Raw genomic sequence first — 27,306 nt, 5'->3', positions numbered from 1 at the left:
AATGGGTAAAAGTTCTCCTCGGATCCACTTTAAACCTATATTTTTTTAAGTGTCATAATCCGTACTAATAGTAGCTCCTGCCCCCTGTATAACAGAGGTCAAACCTGGGAGAGGAAGGGGTCGCACGATACAGACAATGGGGACTACTGTACTGTGGCCGTAAACAAGCTAGATTAAAATTGGTTAAAGCAAAAGATTGAAGGTCGGTAAATAAATCACTTTCCACCGGGAATTCTGGGAACTTGAGTTGGGGAATGGACAGTTAATAACTAAGCTTTGGAAGAGGAAAAACAGGTCGCCGATTTGGCTGGGTTGTCCGGCAGGGGAGTATTTGGATCATAAGAGCAACTGTACAACACGGGTTTTGGCAGGCAAGACAGTTCACATCGTTCAATTGAATAAGTAGCTATTAAGGCAGCTCTATATTATGACATGATACAGCCAATTCTACACAAATCACTCCTTTCACTATGCCCAGTGATCGTATCAGGAGAATGACGCTGGTTATGATAGCGGTGGGATGAGCATTATTGCTTGATTTTCCGTTTATCTCCGCTGATAAAAAACAAAACAAAAACAACTTCCCGATATGAAGGCCATCGTGTAGATCGTTCCAAACAATCAATCCTTCAGATAGGACCACCTGAGCGTCATTTCTCATGTGGAAGACTGGGCATACACCAGAATGTGCGGTTCTCCAAAGTGAACAGGGAGAACGATGCATCTGATTGGCTGCTGTGCAGAACAGTATTTATACCTGCACTATTTTTTTTTATTATTATTATTTTTTTTACAAACTTTTTATACAATAATAATAGTCAAGAAAATATGAAATGGATGAATGTAACTGTAGCTCTATAAAGAAAACATGCCTGAATGTAAACGCATATCCTGGGGATCAGCAGTATCCAGCGACTGCTCTTCCCATGCTCCAGGCTTTACACGACTTTGCACTGCTGTCATGAGATCTATTACGTCCAACCAACAATTCCAAATTCTGTTGCTGTTCAGAATTTTGACAGCTCATGGCAGCTATAGGTACAAAGCCATTTCCAGGTCCTAAATTACAAATAAATGCTATGCTCATCAAAAGTTGTCTGTCATGCCCTCCTCGTAAAGAGGTTATCCGATGAGGTCAATGTCCTCTCCAAAACATGCCTTCCTTTGAAAATCTTAAAAATAAACAAAAAATAACCATTCATGCAAGACTTGGATTTTCGGCGTTAGTCCACTCGGTTTTCTGCCAGTGGTAGGTGCAAAGCTTTAGACAAGGCCACAATTCACTAAGATTATCTTATGTCTTTAAAAGGAAAGGTTCAAACAAAATAAAAAAATGAGTTTCACTTACCTGGGGCTTCTACCAGCCCATGCAGCCATCCTGTGCCCTCGTAGTCACTCACTGTTGCTCCAGTCCCCCTCTGGCAGCTTGCCGACCTCGGAGGTCGGCGGGCCGCATTGCGTACATTTCTACACATTCCCGCTAGTGCAGGAACATTAACACATACATTTTTACGGATTACTGGTTCAATGCGTAACAATGTACACATTGAGCCAGTAACGCGTAAAAATTTATGTGTTAATGTTCCTGCACTAGCGGGAATGCGTAAAAATGTACGCAATGCGGCCCGCCGACCTTCGAGGTCAGCAAGCTGCCAGCGGGGGATTGGAGCAACAGTGAGTGACTACGAGGGCACAGGATGGCTGCATGGGCTGGTAGAAGCCCCAGGTAAATGAAACTCTTTTTTATTTTGCTTGGACCTTCCCTTTAATAACTATTCTAAACTGTTTATTCCTTTTATCAACTTGGTAATAAATCCTTTTGTATTCACTGAGAAATTTACCTCATGAAATCCTTAAGTTGTGGATTTAATCCTAAATTTAAGGATAGGATGTTAATTCACAGAGAGGAATGCAAGTGATAACTCTAAAGTGTGTGAGGAGTCATCACCTGGCCTCAGCTGGAGTGATATTGGAGACTGCAATGTCAAATGGAGGATTCTGAGCGGTCTGCTTTATTTTCTAGTATTTTATGCAGAAAGGGACTCTAGAGAGAGAAATCTACACAGTAGGCATACAGAGAGGGAGGAAGAGAGAGACTTCAAGTGTATGTATACACACCCACACACAGATATGCACACTGACACACACAGCCACTCTCAGTCATTTTACTTCCCTGGCTGCGATATGCAGGATCCTCCTGCAGGCTAGCAGTAATCTTCCTGGCAGAGGAGGCAGCAGGAGGGGTGGAGCCTGTGTGTGCTCCTCCCCTCCCTACTGCATGTAAAGATAACTAGAGGTGATAACTTAAGGACTGGAGTGATAAGTTCTTTAGTGAATTGACATTTTCAGTGTGGATTGTTGTTTTGTGATAAGTTTTCATTTGTTAACACCAGCATTATGTTAGTGAATTGAGGCCCAGATCTGCTTCCCTCCAGCATACACAGCAAAGAACACAATCTGCTACATGAAGGTCTGTGAAGTCTCACGGACTGGTCGGTTTTCTATGGCAGTGACTTTCACAGCTTCAGAGGATCTCATGCTGCTGCAAAGAACAAGTGACCTGGGGAAGAATAGGGAGATCTAAGGGATCCTCGGTTCCTTGTTAGTTATTAATCCCATCTCTTGTTATAACATCATTTAGCGCTGCAATTCACCTTCCGAAGGTCCATCTAAAAGGTAGGCAGATGTTGCTATAATGGAGAATATTATCCCACAATAATAATAACCATGTTACACAAGAGATACTGGAGCAGTAATGTAGCAGTTACAAAAACCGCGTTCGAAAAAGAAATCCACAGCTGCTATTATCATTCAATACCACCATGAAAAATTGTAAAATTTAAAATACATGTACATTTGTCCCAGAGTACATTTGTCGCTGCCACTTACAGAAGAAAGCTAAAATCTGACAGATTAGACAGGTTTTGGACTAGCTCATCTCCTCATGGGGGATTCTCAGTATCACACCTTCATTATTTATAAAAGCACTCCTTGCAAAGGATCTATATAAAGATGTTGGCCTGCCTACTCATATTCACACTATATTGGGAGTTGGACTGAGCAACTGTGATTCAGTCGTTTTAAAAATAAAGAAAACCATGAGAATCTCCCATGAGGAGATGGACTAGTCAGATGTTTACTGCTTTTTAGGAAAAAAAATAAGTTATAGCGCCTTTTACTATGGAAGAAACCTACATTTTATATCTATGCATTTTAAATTTTACAATTTTGAACAATAGCGGTCCTTTAAAATAACCTCTGTAGTCTAGTTAAAAAATGATAGTACATGCAAGGTTGTATATGTTGCAGTGTTACCTGCTGTGTCCTATCTGCACAAAGTGGCTCCAAAGAGCCTTATGGGTTCTCTGCTGTGCTGGCACTTCTGAAGAGTTTGTAGCGCCCACCAGCATGCCCTCTTTTCCACTGTAGTGGTTACAGCCTAGTCACATGATGTAGGGACATGCAAGCGCCAGTATGCCCTCTTTACCACTGTAGCAATTACAGCATAGTCACATGACGTAGGAACATGCTTGCGCCAGCATGCCTTCTTCCCCACTGTAGCGGTTACCATCTAGTCACATGATGTAGGGACATGCTTACGCCCCATTGTCCTCTTCACCACTGTAGCGGTTACAGCACAGTCACATGACCTAGGGACATGCTTACACCAGCATGTCCTCTTCCCCACTGTAGCAATTACAGCCTAGTCACATGACCCAGGGGCATGGAAGCCCCAGTATGCCCTCTTCCCCACTGTAGCGGTTACAGTCTGGTCACATGACGCAGGGGCATGCCAGGCAGCTGGAACTTAAATATTTTGACAACCACTGCATTATTATTTTTTTTAAACCCAAGTTCAGGCACAGTTCTTGACAAGAACTTAATAGAACATTTTAAATTAATTTTGTGAATTTTTAAAAAGAAAATTCCTACTGCACCAATCCATAAAGCTTCAGATATATATTCATGCAGCTTCCTCAGCACCCTACCTGCTCACTCCAATCCTCCTACTGCCACCACACCTCCCTCCAAGGTGCTGACAGCTGTGATGTATAACCAGTCAATAAAGAGGAGTGGCTTCAGCTGAAAGTTTGATTACTCCACCCCCTCCTTGCCCATGTAGCTAAAGGGGACTATATCAGACTGAGTGGGCAGGCAGTTGTAGATCGCTGAGGAGATGAGAATCTACAAACTAATGCATTTTTCTTTTTGAGTTTGTGAAATCTTTTTTGCATAATTAAGATAGTTTTCTATTAATGCATAGCGAGAAACTGCCTGAACAAGTTATTCTTTTTAACAAGACTACAGAGTTATGGTACTTTAGGTAATGTGTTCTCCAAAAGATTCTGCCAGCTCACAGTGGAAGTGCGCCCCCACGTGGTTGATGCCCCACAATACAGGGAAAAATCCCATAGGCAACGCCTGTCACTACTGACTATTAACTTAGATCTCGTCAGATAGGCTAAGCTTGGTATTACAGGTCAAGCTAGGTAGGAATCACCGACTACAGAAGAGCGACCGTGTGGGAAGCTGCCGGAGATCTCCTCCCAGCAGAAGAGCTGATCTTCAGTCTCCATGTCTTGGCGGTTCAGTTTCCAGGATATGAGGCCTCAGACATCCACTCATGCAGATATATACTATGACACAAAGTGCGCTTGTCCATCAAAGGGCCGTCAGACCAAAGTTACACCGAGAGTAAGCCATGCCAGCGGAGTCCAGCCAAGTGTCCGAGATGGGGTCATATTTCTGCACTGTGTTGAGATAGGATGACCCTGAGTGACCACCGACCACGTAGAGGTAGTTGTCAATCACTGCTGCGCCAATGCCTGAGGGAGAGAAGGGCAAAAACACAAAGATCAGATGGATCTAATAGATGGTTTAAAAGTTGCACTGGAAAACGACAGCCGAAACTGGGCTTGTTCCTACAGCTGACACGGACTTGTATTTTTCTACAATGGTCCTAAAAGAAACCTGGAGCAAATAAGGAGTGTAAGAACAGTAAGGCTGAGTTCACAGTGGTCAGTTGCTTAACGCACGCGTTATAATGGAGTGTGAACTGCAATGGAGACTGGCCATAGACTTTAATACAAAGCTTACATGCAGTGAGTTAGAATTACGACATCCGTTACATATTATATACAATCTATATCAGAGAAGTCCTTTTGCATCGATAACTGAAGTTTTTTTTTTAAACTCTTCCCATACTGGAAAAAAATATGAGACTTTTCTTTCCTGCTAATGTTCTATTTCTTAGCTGTATTACACATACAATTCATTATTTCGTAAGTTTTTACTTTTACTTTAGGTTTGCTTTAAAGGACTCACGAGGTGAAGATGAAAATCTATTTTAACAAATATTGAAGAGAAAAAGCAACAGGCACTGCAGTACATGAAGATCACTGGAGGATTGCTACTGCGTTGCTACAGGAGCAGTACGCTCACTTACGGAGATACTGCGTGCTCTGACCTGTGAGTGGACAGCCTTTTCGCGCGTAGCCTCTGTAGAAGCGCGTTTAGCGCAAAACGGCCATCAGGCTACCAGTGCTCACCATCCACCCACCTGCTCACCAGGACAGGTATGTGTATCTCAACTTGTTTGAACGACCTACGCTCACAACAATTGTAGATTGCTTGTTGCTTTTCATATCTATTAATAAATACTGAAGATTGGCGTGCCGACCTTCACCTCTTTCCTTTCCTCCACTGCATACTGAAAATCTATTTTTTCCGACCTGGGGCTTCTTCCAGCCCCTAGCAGATGTTTCAGTCCCTAGCCACAGCTCCGGTCCTCCTCGGTGCCCTGAAATGATCACGACCCACCGGCGGGGTCGGCTCTTTTGCACAAGTGCCCATGCGTTCATCATCATCTGGCACAATATGCGCCTGATGATATGGATGCGCAAACAGGCACAGAAGAGCCGACTCCTGCGGCGGGTCGCAATCATTACAGGCAGCCAGCAGGACACCGAGGAGGACCAGGGCTGCGGCGAGGGATTGAGACTGCTGCTATGGGTTGGAAGCCCCAGGTGAGTAAACATAGATTTTCATCTTCACCTCGCGAGTCCTTTAAAGTCATTGGGAACCGCTTTATAAAAAATGAACTGGATTGGGCCCAAGTAGGCTTACCAAAAAAAACTTTTCAGAACCAGGTTAATATGTCTCTAAAAGTTCTTTAAAAATGTATTAGTCTTTCCCTGCTCCTGCTTAAGAAGGTGTGGTGAAGGAAATTAGACTAATTAACTGGACTTCTTCAAATTGAAGCGCTATGGAAGGAGCAGCATGCTGTGAAAGGCAATACTAAGCTGCTATTTATAAAAATCAAATTAATGTTAATTCTCCTTCTCTAATTTGTCAGCTTGCAGCTGAAGAACTTCATGCATTGTTTATGAGGAATGGATATGCCTATGAAGTACCCTCTAGTGGTCACTTGTAGTATTATAGTTGTGTATTCAATGGTGAAACCAGGGTGGTAGCTATCAATTTGCATCACTAAAACATCTGCTTTAACCTCCTTGGCGGTAATCCCAAGCTAGGGTCGGGACAGAAAACCGCAGCTAAGAGCGGTAATTCCGACCTCTGCTCGGGGTAGCCGCCGGAGGCTGTATGCAGAGCAATGCATGCAGCGGGCATTTCTACATACCACCCGGGGCATCCCGACATCGGCCGCCATTCTTCTTCTTCTCTTCCGGGGCTCTGCGTCGTCCTGGTGAGATCGCTGGCTGTCGTCATGACGACAGCCGGCAATTTCACTTTAGATTTGCAGCACCACCCGGAGGATGGAGGCATAATTGCAGTGCTGGAGCCAGGGAGGTGAGTGATTGTAGACTGCTGCAGATCTCCCTGGCAGCACAATTTTTTCCCGGTTTTAGGGTCTGAAAGGGTGCAAAAAAATTGCACCGCCTTTAGACCCTAAAATCCGGAAAGAATCATACCGCCAAGGGGGTTAAGTATCCAAGTAGCTAAAGTTATAGCCTTCTCCTACTAAAGCCTCAATTCAGAAAGGGTAGACCAGGCAATCTAATTTACCTGATCTACCACAAATTGTGCAGTGTATGTCTAGCATTAGGCTTGGGCTTCAATTCACTAAGTATTACCGCATTCAGTAATGCAAAGAACAACTGATTTTATGAAACATTTTGTGAAATGTTAACTCACTAAGGCTTCTTTTCCACGGACAATTGATAGGCAGTGAAATGCCTCTCAAACTTTCACAACTGCTTGCTGCTGCCTGGTAACTGCTTGCTCTGCATAGAGTTGAACTCTCCGTGGAAAAAAGGCCTAAGGCATGGGAAACTAAAATAACCAACCAGTGAGGTAAATTACTGACTTGTGAGGTAAATTACTGACTTGTGAGGTAAATACCTCATAAATGTAAATTCACAAAGCATAACACATGCAGTTTAACAAGTGAGATATTAAGTATTTTACCTCTAGCCAGGCCAGCCTACAGCCGTCACGATCATTAAAAAAAACTACTAGTATCACATGCGGCTTCCATTTTCCTTGTGTTGCAATAATCCATCACATATTGAACCAAATACTGCACGATTCCTCAAAATACTGAATGAAATACCACATGAGGTAAAATCCTTTTAAAGGGACTCCGAGCAGTGCAGAAAGTATGGAAAGATGCATATCATTTTAAAGCTCTCTCTCTCCTCTTTCCAATGATATATAAACCGCTGCCCTACGCCTTTTAGTTTTCGCTATTGAAATTGCCGCGGCTGCGATTTCAATAGCGAAAATAAAGAAAACTAAAAGGCGTAGAGCGACGATTTAGGTGTCGCCAGAAAGAGGAGAAAGAGAGCTTTAAAATGATATCCATCTTTCCATAGTTACTTGTATTACACAGGACGACACTTTCCCCAGTGTCAGCAGCTCCATTCAGCAGAAAAAGTCGGCCTGTGTAATACAATGTAACTATGGAAAGATGGATATCATTTTAAAGCTCTCTTTCTCCTCTTTCTGGCGACACCTAAATCGTTGCCCTACGCCTTTTAGTTTTCTTTATTCTCGCGATTGAAATCGCGGCCGCTGCAATTTCAATCACGAAAATAGCGAAAACTAAAAGGCGTAGGGCAACGATTTAGGTGTCGCCAGAAAGAGGAGAAAGAGAGCTTTAAAATGATATGCATCTTTCCATAGTTTCTGCACTGCTCGGAGTCCCTTTAAAGATTTCTTTTATATATATAATTTACTGAACTATCACTGCATGTGTAAAAACCTTTGCAAATATGCAATACAAATATTTTAACTGCATGAGGTAAATTACCTCACAAGAAACGTGTACTGATTTGAAGCCAAAACACACCCACCCCAATCTGTGCTCAACAGAACATACACAGTAGACTGTACACAATTCACATTTCTGTAGTAATCTACATATGACCGAAGTGTCATCCTCAAGGTGGCCACACACCATGCAATTTTTTACATTTCCTGTCAATTCAAGGATTGCGCAGAAAATTCAATTCAAGGATTACAATCAATTTTTCTAATTGTAACATTTGAAAAATCTGACCTATGTACAATTGACAATCTACCCTACACCAGTTTTCATAAAAACTGATTAGAAAAAAATCCCCCACTTCCTAATTGACTTATATTGAAAAAAAAATGGGAAATCCGATCAGATTTAAAAAAAAAAAAAATAATAATAAGAATTAAATTTTTCGGGAAATCTGATCGTTTTTATCAAATTGGCGTAAAATAGAATCATTTTATTGTATTGTGTGTGGCCACCTTCAGCTGTAGCACTCCTGCACCAATTCTGGTGACTGGTCCAACATTATGAGTGTGAGACAATCCCAATTTCTGTAGTAATCTGACTGTTGCCATGGTTGCTTTTATTACAGCTGACCCTTTGTTGTAAAGGAATTACTGGAAAGCGAACCCAGTTCAGCCACTTCTATGACATTCTTCCAGGAAGAAGCGGCACAGCACTGATGATCTATGGTTCAGTGAAGCACAGTGTGTCAGGTCACAGAACAACTGGAATGAATACCGTGCCATGAGGTATTCCTGTTCCCTCTTGTGGCAGCTCGTGTCACTATTATATATCCCCATAGGAACTGAAATAACTGCTAGGTTTTCACAAACAAGTAAATTATTTATAAAGACAACTAATGAAACATTCACAACAATGCAGAGCTGGAGGGTGAATAATTGATGGTTCCGAATGGTCCTATAGTTTTCCTCACCTGTCCTGGGCTCCGTCATGGGTCTACATACAGTCCACTGGTTTTGGTGGGGGTCGTATCGCTCGATGCTCGACAAGTGGAACACCCCATTGTGTCCCCCGACCACAAAAATAAATCCCAGCATGACGCTCACGCCGAAGTTAATCCTCTTTTCACTCATCGGTGCCACCATTTCCCAGGAGTCCTTTGCGGGATCGTAGCGTTCCACACTAGATTAAAACAAGCAAAACAGTGATTAATTTAATTAAGAAATATAGGATAGATTTTACAAAAATAAGGGCAAAAGAAAATAAAAAAAAGATAAAAAGTCCAGAGCGCCCAATCAGCTCCAATCTATTTAAAAGTTTAGCAGAGGGTTTAATTACCCTACTTCTGTGGATGGCAGCGCCTTTCCGACCAAAGAAATTAAAGGCAGATAAGGACTGATGTAATTATTTTATTGCACACATTAGCAGAGAGCAAACAAAAGCTTTCATGAGCAGGGGAGTGAGAGAAAGGACAGTGTGCTTCAAAGAGATTATGTGTTATGTTCTGTGCTAATGTGTTTTTCTGATTGATTTTCTGCTCCCGATCATTAATCCGAATGAACTGTACCCTAGTACACACCATGCAATTTCCAGTCAGACAGACGGGTCGAATAGATTATTTCCGGCAAGTTCAGTCGGATTATTGATCGGGAGCAGAAAATCAATCAGAAAAACGATTGGAGATCAAATCAAACATGTTGGAAATAATTGATTAGGCCTGCCAATCTGATGGGAAATCGCATAGTGTGTACCAGGCAATAGAGAAGTCACAGATGCTATCTTCATACTTTCCCCTGGATAAAGGTAGAGGGGGGGGGGGGGGGAGCATGGCAGCTCCTATCGCTATTAGAAACCAGTAGAAACTGCAGGGGAAAAAAATGGTGCTTGGTTTCCTTTAACCTGCCTGTCAGAAGCCACTCTGCCGTCTGGCACACTGTTGTCCCTGCTCCCACCTCCATAGCAACAGAACACATTGCTAGGCTATACCGTAGCAATCCCTGTATGCTGCACTCAGTCCCAAACTGTTGCACAATGGTAAATCCGTACCTTCCGCGCTACCGCCGCTCGTGCGCGCGCACCCGCCGCTTGTGAACGCCGCCGCCCGCTCGCCCGGAGATCAATGAACGGGAAAATCCATTCCCGTTCGTTGATCTAAGCCCCCGCAATGATCTGCTGCTTCTTTCAGAAACAGCGAGATCATTGTGAGTCTCCCAGCCTCCTACTGCTTCCTGTAAGCGTCCTTCCGGACGCTTACAGGTCGCATGTAAACAAACACTCTGTGGCCCTCTTGTGGCCAAATAGTAAACTACACCCTAAAAGCATTTTACATATACAAACATTACATTTACACAATAAATTAACTCATTACCTCCCACACTCCCCAATTTTTATTTTTTTTTGTAATTAAAAAAAAAAAAAATACAATAAAAAAACAAAACATAAATAGTTACCTTAGGGACTGAACTTTTTAAATATTTATGTCAAGAGGGTATAACACTGTTACTTTATAAACTGCGGGCTTGTAATTAGGGATGGATGCAAAACTGAAAAAAATGCACCTTTATTTCCAAATAAAATATTGTTGCCAAACATTGTGATAGGGACATAATTTAAATGGTTTTATAACCGGGACAAATGGGTTAATACATTTCATGGGTTTTAATTACAGTAGCATGCTTTATTTAAAAACTATAATGGCCGAAAACTGAAAAATAATTTTTTCCCACATTTTTTCCTATTTCCCCATTAAAACACATTTAGAATAAAATAATTCTTGGCATAATGTCCCACCTAAAGAAAGCCTAATTGGTGGCGAAAAAAACAAGATATAGTTCATTTCATTGGGATAAGTAATAATAAAGTTATAGATGAATGAATGGAAGGAGCGCTGAAAGGTGAAAATTGCTCTGGTGGTCAGGGGGTAAAACCCCTCAGTGGTGAAGTGGTTAAATACAAGATAACATTATCTACACTTGGGATCCAGCTTTACTTGCAGGGAACTAGTCCTGTGTGTAACCCTTTGAATGCTATTCTAGTAAAAAATGCTGGTTGTATATAATATGCTGTAAATAATCTATTAGAACAAAGAAGAAATGATGGGTTTCATTCCACTTTAATTGTATATAACTGAAAATTATTGCAATTCACTAATTATTCTTACATTTACAGACACATTTTTCATAGAGGCTTAATCAGATTAATTTTTCAAACAACTGCAATTGCCAGCATTACAGTTTAACCCTGGTGGAAGGAGAGGAGACCAAAATGATTCATCTTAGTGCTGCTGTTCCACGCTGACCAGAGGACTAAGGGAGGGGCTTTGGCCAGGCTGTCTCACCTCACTGTAGAGGAGAGCATGGCACAAGCACACGGTATGCTAGCCCTTTGTGCTGCTGTTCTTCAATAGTTTTGCTGCTGGTTTATCAATGATTTGTGTTTCTAACCGAACAAAGCCAATGATGAAGACAGACATTTAAAATATACTGTATTAAAACGGCACACTGGACTAACAATAGTTTTGTTTAACTAACATGCATTTCTCAATTTCCTTTAACATAACTGCAAAAGTCTTTATGCTTAACCACTTCCTGGCGATAGGTTTTATACCACATAGTGAACAGAACAAATAGTGCAATGTGATTAGACCTTTGGTTGTTTTCTCACGTCACTTATCAGTGCACAAACTCTTCCACTACTAAGGAACACAGCTGTTGTCATCTCAGAATTAATGTTAAATTCAGTTTAGTGGTGAACGGCCCACGGCAGCAGGGGTTAGTGTAATATAATGTAGTGCAGCGCAACTGGTGAGGGCAGCAGGAGTGAGTTAGTGCTTTGCATAGAGTTGCATAAAAAAATATTTGGTTTGTGCTGCTCACCCCTTGGTAATTTATTTAGAATTTTCCCCTGTGAGCCTGCATGACCACGCCCACCTCTAGCACAGTTAAGTATATAAATGAGTGCTTTGCACATGTTAAGAGAGTTCGTTTGGTAGCTAGGTGAAGGGTGAGGTGTTTTTAATTTCCTTTTTTCCCATCTAGTTGACATTTTAGGGTTTTTGGTTTAGTTCCCACTAGACTGCTTATAAAAACTGGCATTTTGCATGGTAGAGTAGGACTCACCAGATTGGGGACACTTTGGCGCAGTTGGTGAGCTTAAGCGCGTTAAAGCGTAACCAAGAGCCCCTGTCACTGTTTTCCTGTTGTGTGCTGCAGCCCCTCTGTATATATATATATATATATATATATATATATATATATATATATATATATATATATATATATATATATATATATATATATACAGTGTTCTCCCCAGAAATTTTTTCCAGCCGGGTGGCATGAAAAAGTAGCCGGGTGGGGCACAACAGGGGGAATGCAGGGCCGTGTAAGCTTTGCTGACAGCATAGCAGAAGGAGGAAACGAGCCGATATCAGCCGGGTGCTTACCAAAATTAGCCGGATGGAGGCCTGGGGAAAACACTGAGCCTCCATATGACTCTTGCTTTATTGCTAGGTACAGAGATGCTAGGTGAGATTTTCTGCCCGATTTACTGTCAGAACGATTATTTCCAACATGTCCGATCTGCTTTCTGATCAATTGCCGAGCATTTTCCGATCGATTTCCGTTCACTTCAATAGGAAATTGATCGGAAAATGCTCGAAAATCTATCAGAACGCAGATCGGTCATGTTTGAAATAATGGATCTGACAGTAAATCAGCCGGAAAATCTGTGTGTACCCAGTATTATATATGCACCATCTGTCTTAAAGTGAACCTGCCAAGTCAAAACCAGGAAAAACCGGTTGTTTGGTTGTTTTTAATGTGCTATTACAGTGCTTTTTGTTTGCGTTTGAAAAAAACAAAACAAAAATAGGCTTGATTTGCAGTACACAAATCCGGTTCACAGTGCAGGTGAAACAGACATCATATTGTTATACGTATTGGGCATCATTAATGGTTCCGATCAACCACTATTGTTCCGTCAATGTTTTTGGGGTTGGTTCCTCTACTAATCATCTGATTGGTAAGGTTTTCATTATTTGTGGACCCCATTGTTGTGGAACCACAAGGCTCAGCATGTCCTACAGATTTAACTGAGAAGCTGCAAATTCACACATAGGTATGAACTGGGTTTTTTTTGAGAAAATGCAAAGCTCAGCATGGTTTGAAAGGACATGCTGGCCCCTTGAGATTCCAGAGCTTAGTGTATCCTAAGGGTTAAAAAAGAGGGGGTGGGAATACACTTCAGGACAGAGCTTTATGTGTGCAAGCTGACCTAAGGTCACAGCTTTTTTTTGCCTGTACCTATCAGATCAGACTGCTTTTTTTCCCCTTCAGCGCTGCTGTCTGTATGCTGTTCTCTGGGCAGCCAAAACATCCCGCTCTCTGAAGCTATTGGAGATCTGCTCCGTGCGTCTGACACCCGGGGGAGGAAGTGAGTGATTGCCTGCACTCCTCTCTTCAGTCTGACAAAAAAGTGCCGTAATTCAGAGATGGGAAAGTTAGTACGGCACGTAATTGTACAACAATTGTACGGTGGGGAGGGAGAGAGACAAGTGAGACAGCCATGAGGAGGAAAGGAGGCACTAAATACCCGGATTACAGAGCCAGACGGGCTGTAGTTTGCCCAGCTCTGCTTTTAGTCACACAGGCTCCAGCGTCCCTTCACGATCGTGCAGGCAGAGTGAGAGAGAGACTGCTTGCAACGTACCTCGTTCTAACTTCCTAGAAGAGCACTATAACAGATGGCCCCGCCTATTGCCATGCCGAGCCAATGAGTGTACGAGCCCGCCGGAAAGCGGGAGATCTCGTATGTAGAGGAGCTGAGCTTGCTGGGCACAGAGGAGTCAGCGCTGAGTGCAGAGAACAGCGCTGGCTTTTCTAATATGCAAAATAGCAGCCGGGCGGGGCCTTAATTCACCCGGGCGGCGCGCCCACTTAATTGATCCTGGGGAGAACACTGTATATATATATATATATATATATATATATATATATATATATATACAGTGTTCTCCCCAGGGCTAATTAGGTGGGCGGGCCGCCCGGCTGATTTGAAGCCCCGCCCGCCTGTCATGTGCTCGCCTGGGGCTTCTAGTAAACTTCACATAGGAGCGCTCCATTGCCTGCTTTCAGTCAGCGCCAGCCTCACACAATAGCAAAGGCTGATGCTGTACACTGAAGGAGCGCTCCTCTGCCTGTCAGCTCAAGTGTTCTGGTGAGACAGGGAGGGATTGGCTGGGCGGGTTGTAAGGGGCGGGACTCCTGCTCCGATTCTTCCTACTGCTCTCCAAGTGATAGGATCTGTTTTATTACGGTGCCTCTCACTCTCGTTAATGAAACCGGAGAGAGCAGTAAAGCAAAAAAAAACGCCCACACAGCAGCAGCTTCCAGGAGTGAGATGAGAGCCACGTGAGTTTCCGGGACAGCCTCAGAGCGGCTCACGTAGTCTCTCCGTCTCCTCCAGACTGCAGCTAAACAACATGCCTGAGTAGTTGAAAACGGCAGCTGCACGTTTAATCCAGCTGGAGGGAGACACGGAGATCAGGAGAAGTGATGCCCCTTCAGGCCTCTGCATGTTTATTTACTTTGGGGGGGGGGGGGGGGGGGGGGCAGGGGTGAGCAGAGGAGACACAGCCATGCAGAGCATGTTGAATGACAGGCTGTCTGTAGGCAGCCCCCTGTGCACTTGTCTCCTGCTGTGTGTGTTTCTCGCTGGCCCCAGCTTTGTATCTGTAGTGCTGCCCCTCCCCCTGCACACTGGGGAAATTTAGTGGAGCTGAACTCTTGCACAGGACAGAAGGAAAGCAGAGAAATGCACCCTGTATTTACACACACAGTTTAGCCTGTCTAATTTGATCTCTTTCTGTGTCACATGACTGCAGAGAAGCTCATTTGAAAAGCCCTGAATGTTAACATGTCTGCTTACAAGAAAGCAGGAAGTAGACACACTGCAGATTTATTGCAGCATTTGTATCAGCTGTAACAAATGTTTTTCTTTAAAGGACAACTGAAGTGAAACTGATATGGAAGCTGCCATAATTATTTACATATAAGCAATGCCAGTTGCCTGGCTGTCCTGCTGATCCCCTGCCTCTAATACTTTTACCCTAGCCTCTGAACAAGCATGCAGCATATCCGATGTTTCTGATCATATTGACAGATCTGACAAGATTAGCTGCATGCTTGTTTCTGGTGTGATTCAGACACTACTGCAGCCAAATAGATCAGCAGGGCTGCCAGGCAACTGGTATTGTTTAAGAAGAAATAAATATGGCAGTCTCCATATTCTTCTCACTACAGTTGTCCTTTAAAGGTTATGCTGTTGTGCATCTTTTAGAGCAGAGAGGAGGTTGTCTGTTCAGGTCTGCTTAAAAAGGGACCTGAGCACCTTAATCTGAAACAATCTGCTAGGTACACACAATGCAATTTTCTGACAGATCTACTGTCAGATCGATTATTCCCAACATGTCCTATCTGATTTCTGCACGATTTCCTATAGAAGTGAACAGAAAATCGGAAATCAGATCAGGCATGTTGAAAATTGTCGAACTGACAGTAAATCTGTCCGGAAATTGCATTCTGTGTACTTAGCAGGTACATCGGTTTGCCTCCTCATCCTCTTTTTATTCTGTAAGCAGAGTTGCATCCCCCCTCGCACGCCACCCGGCTACTTTTTCATGCCACCCGGCTGGAAAAAATTTCTGGGGAGAACACTGTATATATATATATATATATATATATATATATATATATATATATATATATATATATATATATATATATATATATATATATATATATATATACACACATACATACATACATACATACACACACACATATATACACACACACACACACACACACATATACACACACACACACACATATATTTTAAATGTTACTATTTTTTTGCATTAGTTGTCCTTTAACCACTTCACCACTGAGGGGTTTTACCCCCTGACCACCAGAGCAATTTTCACCTTTCAGCGCTCCTTCCATTCATTCGTCTATAACTTTATTATTACTTATCGCAATGAAATGAACTATATCTTGTTTTTTTCGCCACCAATTAGGCTTTCTTTAGGTGGGACATTATGCCAAGAATTATTTTTTTCTAAATGTGTTTTAATGGGAAAATAGGAAAAATGTGGGGGAAAAAATAATTATTTTTCAGTTTTCGGCCATTATAGTTTTTAAATAATGCATGCTACTGTAATTAAAACCCATGAAACGTATTTGCCCTTTTGTCCCGGTTCTAAAACCATTTAAATTATGTCCCTATCACAATGTTTGGCGCCAATATTTTATTTGGAAATAAAGGTGCATTTTTTTCAGTTTTGCGTCCATCCCTAATTATAAGCCCATAGTTTATAAAGTAACAGTGTTATACCCTCTTGACATAAATATTTAAAAAGTTCAGTCCCTAAGGTAACTATTTATGTATTTTTTTTAATTGTAAATTTTTTAATTTTTTTTTAATTACAAAAAAAAAAAAAATGGGGAGTGTGGGAGGTAATGAGTTAATTTTATGTGTTAAAAGTCATTTATTTGTATGTTAAAAAATGTTAGGGTGTAGTTTACTATTTGGCCACAAGATGGCCACAGTAACTTTTTGTTTTAATGCGACCTCCAAGCTTCCTTCCGGAAGCTTGGAGGAAGTATAATGAGCATGGACACGTGAGTTTTTTCTCACAATGATCGCGCTGCCCATAGGAGAGCAGCTGATCATTGCGGGGCTTAGATCAACGAACGGGAATGGATTTTCCCGTTCATTGATCTCTGGGCGAGCGGGCGGCGGCGGTTTTACTAGCGGCGGGCGGCGTGTTTACGAGCAGGAGCGCGGGCAGCGTCGGGAACGCGGAAAGTACGTGTTTCTCCGTCCCTGGTTTTTAAAGGATGGAAAAAGGGGCGGAGAAATACGTACGCGCGGGGGTAAAGTGGTTAAAGGACATTTATGAGAAATCACTCACCAGCAAGCTGTACCTCATTTTAGTCACAGATCTGCTGTTGGCGTAAGTCCAACCAGACCGCTGGAGGAAATGCTTATGTTACTGACACAGACACCTCTGAATAAAAACTATGTGTGAACTGTGGTGCGACTTAATGGAAACTTTCTAAACTAGCTTGTTTTTTCCACTTTTACAGTTTAGGTTGGAACTAATCTGTAAACAAAATAACTGCCAAAATGTTACATGGAAACAATTTCTATATCACTACAGTGTTCTCCCCAGAATTTTTTTCCAGCTGGGTGGCATAAAAAAGTAGCCAGTTGGCATGAAAAAGTAGCCAGGTGAGGTGAGATAAGAGAAAGCAGGGCTAGCACTTCTCTGCATAACTCTGCTTACAGCATCGGAGGAGGTGAGCCGATGACAGCCGGGTGCTCACAAAAACTATCCGGGTGGAGCACCCAGCTAAAAGTGCCTGGGGAGAACACTGCACTATGCTGCACCAAACAGCTTCAGCTCTGATAAGAATCAGGGAACTCTGATTATCTGGAGGTGCGCACACAATATAGGTCCGTACACACGCCGGACTGGAGGCAACGACGGGTCCGTCGTCACCTCCCGCTGGGTGGGCGTTCCAACAACAGTCCGGCGTGTGTACGCACTGTCGGCGGACTGATACGGCTGTTTCTGAGCGATCCGCCGTGCGGATCGCTCAGAAGCAGCCATATCAGTCCGCCGACAGTGTGTACACACGCCGGACTGTCGTTGGAACGCCCACCCAGCGGGAGGTGACGACGGACCCGTCGTTGCCTCCAGTCCGGCGTGTGTACGGACCTTATCGCTCTCTCTTAAGGTGGCCACACACAATACAATAAAATGATCCGATTTTACAGCAATTCGATAAATATGATCGGATCTCCTGAAAAAAAAAAAAAAAAAAAAGAAAGCTTTTTTTTTTTTATTCGACTGAAAAATAAGATCGGATTTCCTGTTTTTTTCGATTTTTATCGATCCGGAATGCTGGAAATTTTTCTTAAAGGATACCCGAAGTGACATGTGACATGATGAAATAGACGTGTATTTACAGTGCCTAGCACACAAATAACTATACTGTGTTCCTTTTCTTTTTCCTTTCGCTGCCTGAAAGAGTTAAATATCAGGTATGTAAGTGGCTGACTCAGTCCTGACTCAGACAGGAAGTGACTACAGTGTGGCCCTCACTGATAAGAAATTCCCCTTATCTTTTTTTGCTCTCAGAAGCCATTTTCTGCTAGGAAAGTGTTTTATAGTTGGAATTTCTTATCAGTGAGGGTCACACTGTAGTCACTTCCTGTCTGAGTCAGCCACTTACATACCTGATATATAACTCTTTCAGACAGAGAAAGAAAAAAAGGAACACAGCCTAGTTATTTGTGTGCTAGGCACTGTACATACACGTCTATCTCATCATGTCACGTCACTTCGGGTATCCTTTAAAGAGAACCCGAGGCGGGGTTCTAAGAATGCAATCCACATACAGAGGCTGGGTCTGCCTATACTGCCCAGCCTCTGTTGCTATTTCAAACCCCCCTAAGCCCCCCCTGCGCTCTGTAATCAGCCATAAATTACAGCCGCGCTGCCGACACACAACGTGTCAGAGCGGGCTGTGTTTACATCTGTAATGTAAGTCTGCCGCTCCCCCCGCCTCCTGCAGAGCTCCGGGCCCGCCCGCGTCCCTTCCCTCGCCACTGATTGGAGGGAAGGGACGGGGCGGGGACCAGAGCTATGGAGGAGGCGGGGGGAGCAGCAGACTGACAGTACAGAGGTAAACACAGCCCGCACAGCACGGCTGTGATTTATGGAGGATAGAGCGCAGGGGGAACTTAGGGGGGTTTGAAATAGCAACAGAGGCTGGGCAGTATAGGCAGACCCAGCCTCAGTATGTGGATTGCATTCTTAGAACCCCGCCTCAGGTTCTCTTTAAAGGATACACGAAGTGACATGTGGAATGATGAGATAGACATGTGTATGTACAGTGCCTAGCACACAAATAACTAGGCTGTGTTCCTTTTTTTCTTTCTCTGCCTGAAAGAGTTATATATCAGGTATGTAAGCGGCTTACTCAGCCCTGACAGGAAGGGACTACAGTGTGACCCTCACTGATAATCCTGAGAATCCCCCATGAGGAGATGGACTGTTCCAAAACCTGTTGGTTCTGTCAGATATTAACTGCATACTTTTTTGTTGTAGTGGTCCTTTAAAGGGAACCAAGCAGCACTCCCCCCCCCCCCCCCCGGTTTCTAATAGCTATAGGAGCTGCCATTCCCCCCCCCCCCCTTCTAGTTGCCCATTATTTATCCAGGGGAAGGTGTGAAGAAAGCATCTGTGACTTCTGTAAACTCTTTGAAGCACAGTGTCCAATCTAAACTTCTGTGGTCGGGCAGGCCTGGGAAGCGGAAGTAGGCCAATAAAACTCTCTGCTAAATTTTTTAATGTAAAAATAAGAGGTAAAATGGAAGTTTTTTTTTTTTATTAAAGGATACCTGACATGTGACATGATGAGATAGACGTGTATATAAAGTGCCTAGCACACAAATAACTATGCTGTGTTCCTTTTTTTCTTTCTCTGCCTGAAAGAGTTAAATATCAGGTATGTAAGTGGCTGACTCAGTCCTGACTCAGACAGGAAGTGACTACAGTTTGACCCTCACCGATAAGAAATTCCCCTTTTTATCCCTTTCTTGCTCTCAGAAGCCATTTTCTGCTAGGAAACTGTTTTATAGTTGGAACTTCTAATCAGTGAGGGTCACGCTGTGGTCACTTTCTGTCTGAGTCAGCCACTTACATACCTGATATTTAACTCTTTCCGACAGAAAGAGAAAAAAAAGGAACACAGCAAAGTTATTTGTGTGCTAGGTACTGCACATACACATGTCTATCTCATGTCACATGTCACTTCGGGTGTCCTTTAATGAAAATCAATTAACCCTTCGCACTCTTGCATGCAAATGTTCATACAAATGCATTCCCAGATTCACTCATCCAGGCACCACGGTTATCCCTACAGCTAAGTTAAAAGCCGGGGTCTTAGTTCACAGAAGAATACATTCTTATGCTTAGGGCCTGTTCATACTTGCTGCGTTTGTAGAACGCGTATAAATTCAAAGAAACGCAAGTTGAAAAACGCATGCGTTTTTCTTGCGTTTGAATGCGTTTTCTATTGCGTTTTGCACAAACACGTGACCCAGGGGAAAAAAAAGAATTATGGGAACCGCAGAGGAAAACGGACGCTAAAAACGCAATAGTACGCGTTTTTGATACGCGTCCATAGACTTTCATTGCGTCCGTTTCTATGCGTATCGCACAGAACTGCGTGCAGCAATGCGGATGAGAAACGTATGCGTCTCATACGCATACATGTGAACTAGCCCATTCAAAAGCATTAGGAGCCGTTTCTATGCGTTTTTTGTTCCAGTACGCGTTCCCTGAAAACGGCTAGGAACGCATATAGTGTGAACAGTCACCTACACTGCGCAGAAGTACCCAGGTAAACGTAGGTGTCCTAACTCTGGCCCTGTAACATGCATAGTGCAGACATACAAACATTCATTGCATTAAACCTATCAAGGGATTAGGAGCACACATCCTGACGTCCTCTCCTGGGACAGACAGTGCATCTTACCAATCGCACAAGGGAGCTAACATTATGTATCCATGTGCACCATGCGCATTCACCAGCATAAGCTGTGTGCATGCTGACAAACACATACAGGGGAAGGAGGGAGTGCACTGAATTAGACCCTAGCCACCGGGGTCAGTAACAAAAAAAAAAATACATATATCCAGGCACATCGCCTCTAATTAGGACATTAAATAAATTATTAAGGAAAGGGAGGTGCTGAAGGGGGTGTGGCTAGAAAACAGCAAAATCTATTAACCCTTCGCACTCTCGCATGCAGATGCAAATGAAATGCATTCACAGATTCACTCATCCAGGCACAACTGTTATCCCTACAGCTAAGTTAAAAGCCGGGGTTTTAGTTCACAGAAGAATGCATTCTTATGCTTAGTCACCTACACTGTGCAGAAGTACCCAGGTAGGTAATTAAGCATAAGAATGTATTCTTCTGTGAACTAAGACCCGGCTTTTAACTTAGCTGTAGGGAGAACCGTGGTGCCTGGATGAGTGAATCTGGGAATGCATTTGTTTGAACATTTGCATGCGAGAGTGCGAAGGATCAATTGATTTTTGCTGTTTTCTGGCCACACCCTTTCCTTAATACGGTAACTTATACAATATCCTAACTAGAGGCGATGTGCCTGGATATATGTGGTGTGTGTTTTTTTTGGGGGGGGGGGGGTTATTAATGAGCCACATTGTTGGCATGCATATTAAATGTGCTATTGAGATGCCCTCGGTACTAAAAATGGTGCTTGGTTCACTTTAAGAGGCTAAACCTGAATGGTTGCTTTGGGCATCCCATCGCACTGTCCTCTATCATCTGTTTACCTGTTGTTGCACACCAGGTCCTCCGAGTCTAGAGTGCCCCTCGACGTTCTTCTGTTCCTTTTAACAGGGCTATTTGCGCACAAATTTGTTCCCTTAACAACCAAGTATTTATAGCAATAAAGACAGATAATTAATTCCCTTGATGAATACTACCATGAGGATACGAATGCTCACATTGCTACAGGCTAAACACTAGGCTGCACAACAATTCACACTCTACCTGTTCATGTGCGCCGGCCCGTAACCGCCAATGGCATAGATCATGCCGTCCAGGACAGCCCCAGCAAAGCAGCTCCTAGTCTTTATCATGGGAGCCACTGGCTGCCACTCTTTAGCCTTCGGTATATATTTTTCCACCGACTGTAAGCAGGATTGTCCGTCATATCCACCTAAAGCATAAAGTTCTCCCGCTAAAACGACGGCCCCCAGAGTGCTGCGGCACTCGTTCATCCTCTCCAGTGACGTCCACGTGTTGGTGACGGGGTCCCAGCATTCCACAGAGCTCTCGTGCTTCCTGTAGTTGATTCCCTGTCGCATGTGCGTGGCAATGCCCCCAACAACGTACACCTTCTGGTCCAGGGTGCATAGTCCAAACTCATAGCGAGGGCATGAAAGGGGCGCCAGGCCTATCCATGAGTCATCCTGGGGAAAATACATCTCCATGCTGGAAGGAAGGAGAAACAATGCAGTCATTTCTGGAATACTGTATAGGAATGACAACCTGTCCTCTACAAACAGATAATAAACAAACAGAAGATGGTAACATGTGGCGGCTTCCCCTTGCTCAGAATGAAGTAACCATAATGCATCAATCCAGGACATTGGTCAGAGTAATGCAGAACAATCCGTTTTACCTTTGTAAGCCAGGAAAGCATCTAAACTGCTGCTTTGTAGCACATTTGCAGCTAATAATGAGGAGCGGTCAGCGATACTATCTCAGGAAAAAAAAACCCTACATATATAAGTAGATAAATACTTGCTCTACTTACATAACATATGTATTGCACTGTCCACATATTGATTTTAGTGATTTTTCTACAGTTAAAAAAAAAAAAGAGAAAATCCTTCTTAGCATTTCTCATTTCAGCTTTGGCTATTTTGAAGCCAATCCTGATGTAATTTCCTCCCTTAGTCTCCTCTGCCTGATTTGCCCGCCCTTCATTATAGAAAGTGCATTGTCTCAGCATGAGAAATATAGGCCGATAAGATAAAAGAATTGATTTTTTATTTTATGCTCGACAGTTGCACTTTAAGTGTACATGAGATCTGGCATAAGTATTACACATAACAAGAAATTATACATAAAAAAAGAAAAAATAAATATACATACTCATCGGTCTCTTGCTATCCTCCTGGGATCCTCCGCTAGGTGGCCAGTAATTCATCCTGAGGATGGAACTGCGCATGTGTGGCTCAGCCGCGAGTGTAAGCCCTATCGTGCTCCCAAGCCCGGGAGTGTTCTGTGCCTGAGCAGTACTACTACACAGGTGCAGAACACTCCTGGCGAGGGGAGCATGACGGGGGAGCCTGCACCAACTGGATGAATTACCAGGCCGCCTAGTGGAGGATCCAGGCGTCCCGGGAAGACGGCGAGGGACTGCTCAGCCTGAAGGGGGCTGGAGGAGCACCAGGTATGCATATTTTTTTTCCTTTTTTGTTATCTCAGGTACACTTTAAGGGCTCTTTCACATTAGGGCAGATTTTCTGCGTTTCAACGCAAAGGATAAAGTTTGCGTTACCCAAGGTGAAATGAAAGTCCATAGACTTTCATTTTAGCTTTCACATATAACGCAGCCTTTTTGTGCGTTGCGTTCCACTGCACCCAGGCGCAGTTTTTTGGCCAACGCTAGCTTTATGCGTTACAATGTTAGTCAATGTAAAACGCACACTATGCGCGTTTTTAATCCGTTAACGCAGGCAATCAGTCCCAGAATGCAACAGAGGAACAATGTAGAAAGTTGACAACTAAAAGAAAAAAAAATTACCTGCGTTTTTCTATGTGCAGTAACGGATTGAAAACGGATTAAAAACGCACACTCACTGCAGTGCAACGCATATCAAAACGCAGTAAAAGGCATACAACAAAACGTATGCTTTGAGCGTTCTCCAACGCAAGCTCTGATGTGAAAGAGCCCTAAAGGGAACTTGAAATGAGGGCAATATAGAGGATTCCATATTTATTTCCTTGAAGGCCTGGAGCCCACTGAAAACAGCAAACGCAAAACGCTACCGCTAGAGTTTTGTCTGAGAGGTTTGCAAGCAGATTCATGCGCGTTTTCGGTCGCTTTTTGCAACAGTGTATTTTTTTGCTCAGCGGTTGTGTAGCGTTTTGCGTTTCGCGTTTTTATCCTGATTGGTCCTGTGAATTATTTTTAATTTTGTTACAGTGTGCTGAACCACAAAACGCTAGCAAAACCGCTCAGTTTAGGTTTTGCTGAGCGTTTCCGCTAGCGTTTCAATACTTTACATTGAAGCGCTAACGCTCCCAAAATGCTGCATGTCCTGCGTTTGCGTTTCTGGGAAACGCAAACGCTCCTGTGGAAGTTGCCCCATCCATTAACATTAGCCCAGCGTTTTGGCAAAGTGCTAGCGTATCGCAGCGCTGCCAAAAGCGCTCCTGTGGGTTCCAGCCCTTACAAATGCTAGTTGGTATGGATATTTTTTTCATGATTAGATAATATAGATTGATTAATCCGTTAGATCAAATATAAAGATTATTCCAACATGCCTGATCGGATTATTATAGAAAAACGGGTTAATTGTTCGTTTTTCTTGATCTAGGAAAAAAAAAAAAAAAAGAAGATTCTTTTCAACTTTCATTCGATTTGATCATTTTGGTCGAAAAAGCGGGAAAATTTAACGTTTTTATTATACCGTGTATGGGTACCATGAGAGTGAGAGGATCAGCAAGACATCCAGGTAACTAGCATTGTTTAAAATGCAGATCAGATGTTTGAGACTGTAGAGCACTGGGTCCCGAAACTACCCCTAGCAATCACAACTGATCTCTACAGAAAGCTATACTTAAAGGTGTATTAACAGATATAGACATTACAGGAGTTAAAAAAAGTCTAATAGGCTAGGTAAGGGTTAAAACTTGACTTATTGTAACCTTGTCCCTAACTAATTTTGGCAGTGGGTGGGTGTGGGCGCGTGCGCTGGGTGGCGGCGTGAAGAGACCTAGAGCCCGTTTTTAAACGGGCTTAGGTCAACTGTTCGGAAATAAATATGGCAGCCTCCATATCCTTCTCACTTCAGGTATCCTATAACCGCTTTCGGATGGCGGTGAATGAAATATACGCCCTGTTTGGAGGCGGTTATTCCTGCCAGGGCATAGATTTCACTCACTGCCGGGACACGCTCTTGCCACTCCTGCTAATTGCGTCGCTCTCTGCCAGCCGCAGCTCACTTGCTCTGCTGTCGGTATGACAGCAGAGCTCTGTGAGCCGGTCAGGAGCTACTTTTATTCGCTCCTGACCCTGTCATCAATATTAGCAAATCATATTGGCTTACATTGATGACACGGTCAGGTGCCAATTAAATCGGCTCATGACCGGCTTACAGAGCTCTGGCATCATAGAGATGGCAGTGCAGGTGGGCTGAGGCGACGGGCGTGTGGCATGATCGGCAGGATCGCGATACAGTACGGCGATTAGTCGGTATGCTGCGTTTGTTTGGTGCCAGCAGTCTCTGGTCCTCAAGAGGGCAGAGACCGCTGGTACTGAAGGGGTTGGGAAAGCAAACTTCTGTTAATTTCCAGCAATTGAGAGCTCCTCTGGATTATATGCACCGTGCTAAATGTATACAAGCCCATATAGATCTACATAAGCAGAGTCTTCTGGGAGTTGCACTCAACTACAGCTCACAAGCCAATTAGATAACCTAGTAACGAGACACTTTAAAGAGAACCCGAGGTGGGTTTGAAGAATATTATCTGCATACAGCGGCTGGATCTGCCTATACCGCCCAGCCTCTGTTGCTATCCCAAACCCCCCTAAGGTCCCCCTGCACTCTGCAATCCCTCATAAATCACAGCCACGTTGCTGACAAACAGCTTGTCAGAGCTGGCTGTGTTTATCTCTATAGTGTCAGTCTGCTGCTCTCCCCGCCTCCTGCAGAACTCCAGTCCCCGCCTGCATCCCTTCCCTCCCTGCTGATTGGAGGGAAGGGACGGGGCAGGGACCAGAGCTATGCAGGAGGCGGGGGAGCAGCTGAGACTGACACTACAGATCTAAACAGAGCCTCACAGCACGGCTGTGATTTATGAGAGATTGCAGAGTGCAGGGGGACCTTAGTGGGGGTTGGGATAGCAAGACAGGCTGGGCTGTATAGGCAGATCCAGCCTCTGTATGCAGATACCATTCTTTAAACACACCTCGGGTTCTCTTTAAGCACACAACATACAAACACTCCTGCTTTAGTGCTTGAAGATATAGGAAGTTGGAACATTGCCTGATTTTCTATTAATTTAACAGTACGATATGACAATGAGGCTGTGCAGGGCTAGTTCTGGAGCAAGCTACTTTCAGGAGGGTTTTTTTTTTACTATAAAAAACAAACAACCAAGCCTTACCATACCTCTGCATTGATTTCATCCAGTACTGAAATAATATTTTCCTTTTCATTTGAAGAAACTATATGGCTGCTGTATCTTTTTCCTCCTGATACCCAGAACTCCAAACACTGCAAGACTAGCCACACCTTAATGTGGACCTTTATTTACATCACTAGTTAACACAGAGCAAACACAGAACATTTATATTGCGCTTTTCTCCTGGCGGACTCAAAGCGCCCGAGCTGCAGCCACTAGGCCACGCTCTATAGGCAGTAGCAGTGTTAGGGAGACTTGGCCAAGGTCTCCTACTGAATAGGTGCTGGCTTACTGAACAGGCAGAGCCGAGATTCAAACCATGGTCTCCTGTGTCAGAGGCAGAGCCCTTAACCATTACACTATCCAGCCTCTCGTCAACAGGCCCGGCCGTTACAAAAAATGGGCACTAGGCCTCGGCATCGACTCCCCTCCCCCCCACAACGCGCACATGGGCTGCACTCCCCGGCGCATGCCCGTCCTCCTCTGCTCTCTTAAAGGACACACCCGAGCTCATTGAAAATAAAAAAATCCACTTACCTGGGGCTTCCTCCAGCCCCTGCCAGCCGTCATGTGCCCTCGCCGCAGCTCCGTTCATCGCCGGTGGCCCGGGGTCCCCTCTGGCGCAGGATGTCCACTGAGCGGCTCTCAGAGTCGCACTGACGTCATCCGGACTGTACTACGCAGGCACAGTAGTTCTGCTTCTGCACAGTACAGTCCGGATGATGTCAGCGCGACCAGTGAGTCACATGCTGGAGCGCAGAAGAAACCGACCTGGCGAGGTCGGCATCTCCACCGGAGGGGGCCGGGAACCACCGGAGCTGTGGCGAGGGCACAGGACGGATGCCAGGGGGCTGGAGGAAACCCCAGGCAAGTGGATTTTCTATTTTTAAAGTGCTCGGACCTTCCCTTTAAGTTCGTCAACGTGCAACACAAGCGTGCCAAGCACAAGGCACGGACATAGGAGGACGCAGCGACAGGGTCTTTATTACTGTATATAAGATGTTTAGGAGCGCTAAAGAATTTTTTATTTTTTTTATTTTATGGCTTTG

At 43.8% G+C, this 27,306-nt stretch overlaps 1 protein-coding gene across 1 annotated transcript in view; it reads right to left on the bottom strand.

Annotated features, from left to right (window-relative positions):
- Positions 1 to 1,726: 1,726 nt before the first annotated feature.
- KLHL28 (kelch like family member 28) overlaps positions 1,727 to 27,306 on the bottom strand; it is a 48,687-nt gene continuing 23,107 nt past the window's right edge. Inside the window, exons 3-5 of the mRNA XM_068254357.1 lie at positions 21,887 to 22,330; positions 9,201 to 9,409; positions 1,727 to 4,826 (exon numbers count right to left, since the gene is read on the bottom strand). Of these exons, the coding sequence (XP_068110458.1) occupies positions 4,663 to 4,826; positions 9,201 to 9,409; positions 21,887 to 22,330 (817 nt within the window). The 3' untranslated portion in view covers positions 1,727 to 4,662. The remainder of the gene's footprint in view (positions 4,827 to 9,200; positions 9,410 to 21,886; positions 22,331 to 27,306) is intronic.

The sequence above is a fragment of the Hyperolius riggenbachi genome, chromosome 9 (genome assembly GCF_040937935.1).
Source record: "Hyperolius riggenbachi isolate aHypRig1 chromosome 9, aHypRig1.pri, whole genome shotgun sequence".
NCBI lineage: Eukaryota > Metazoa > Chordata > Amphibia > Anura > Hyperoliidae > Hyperolius > Hyperolius riggenbachi.
This window is presented reverse-complemented; position numbering and strand designations above follow the sequence as displayed.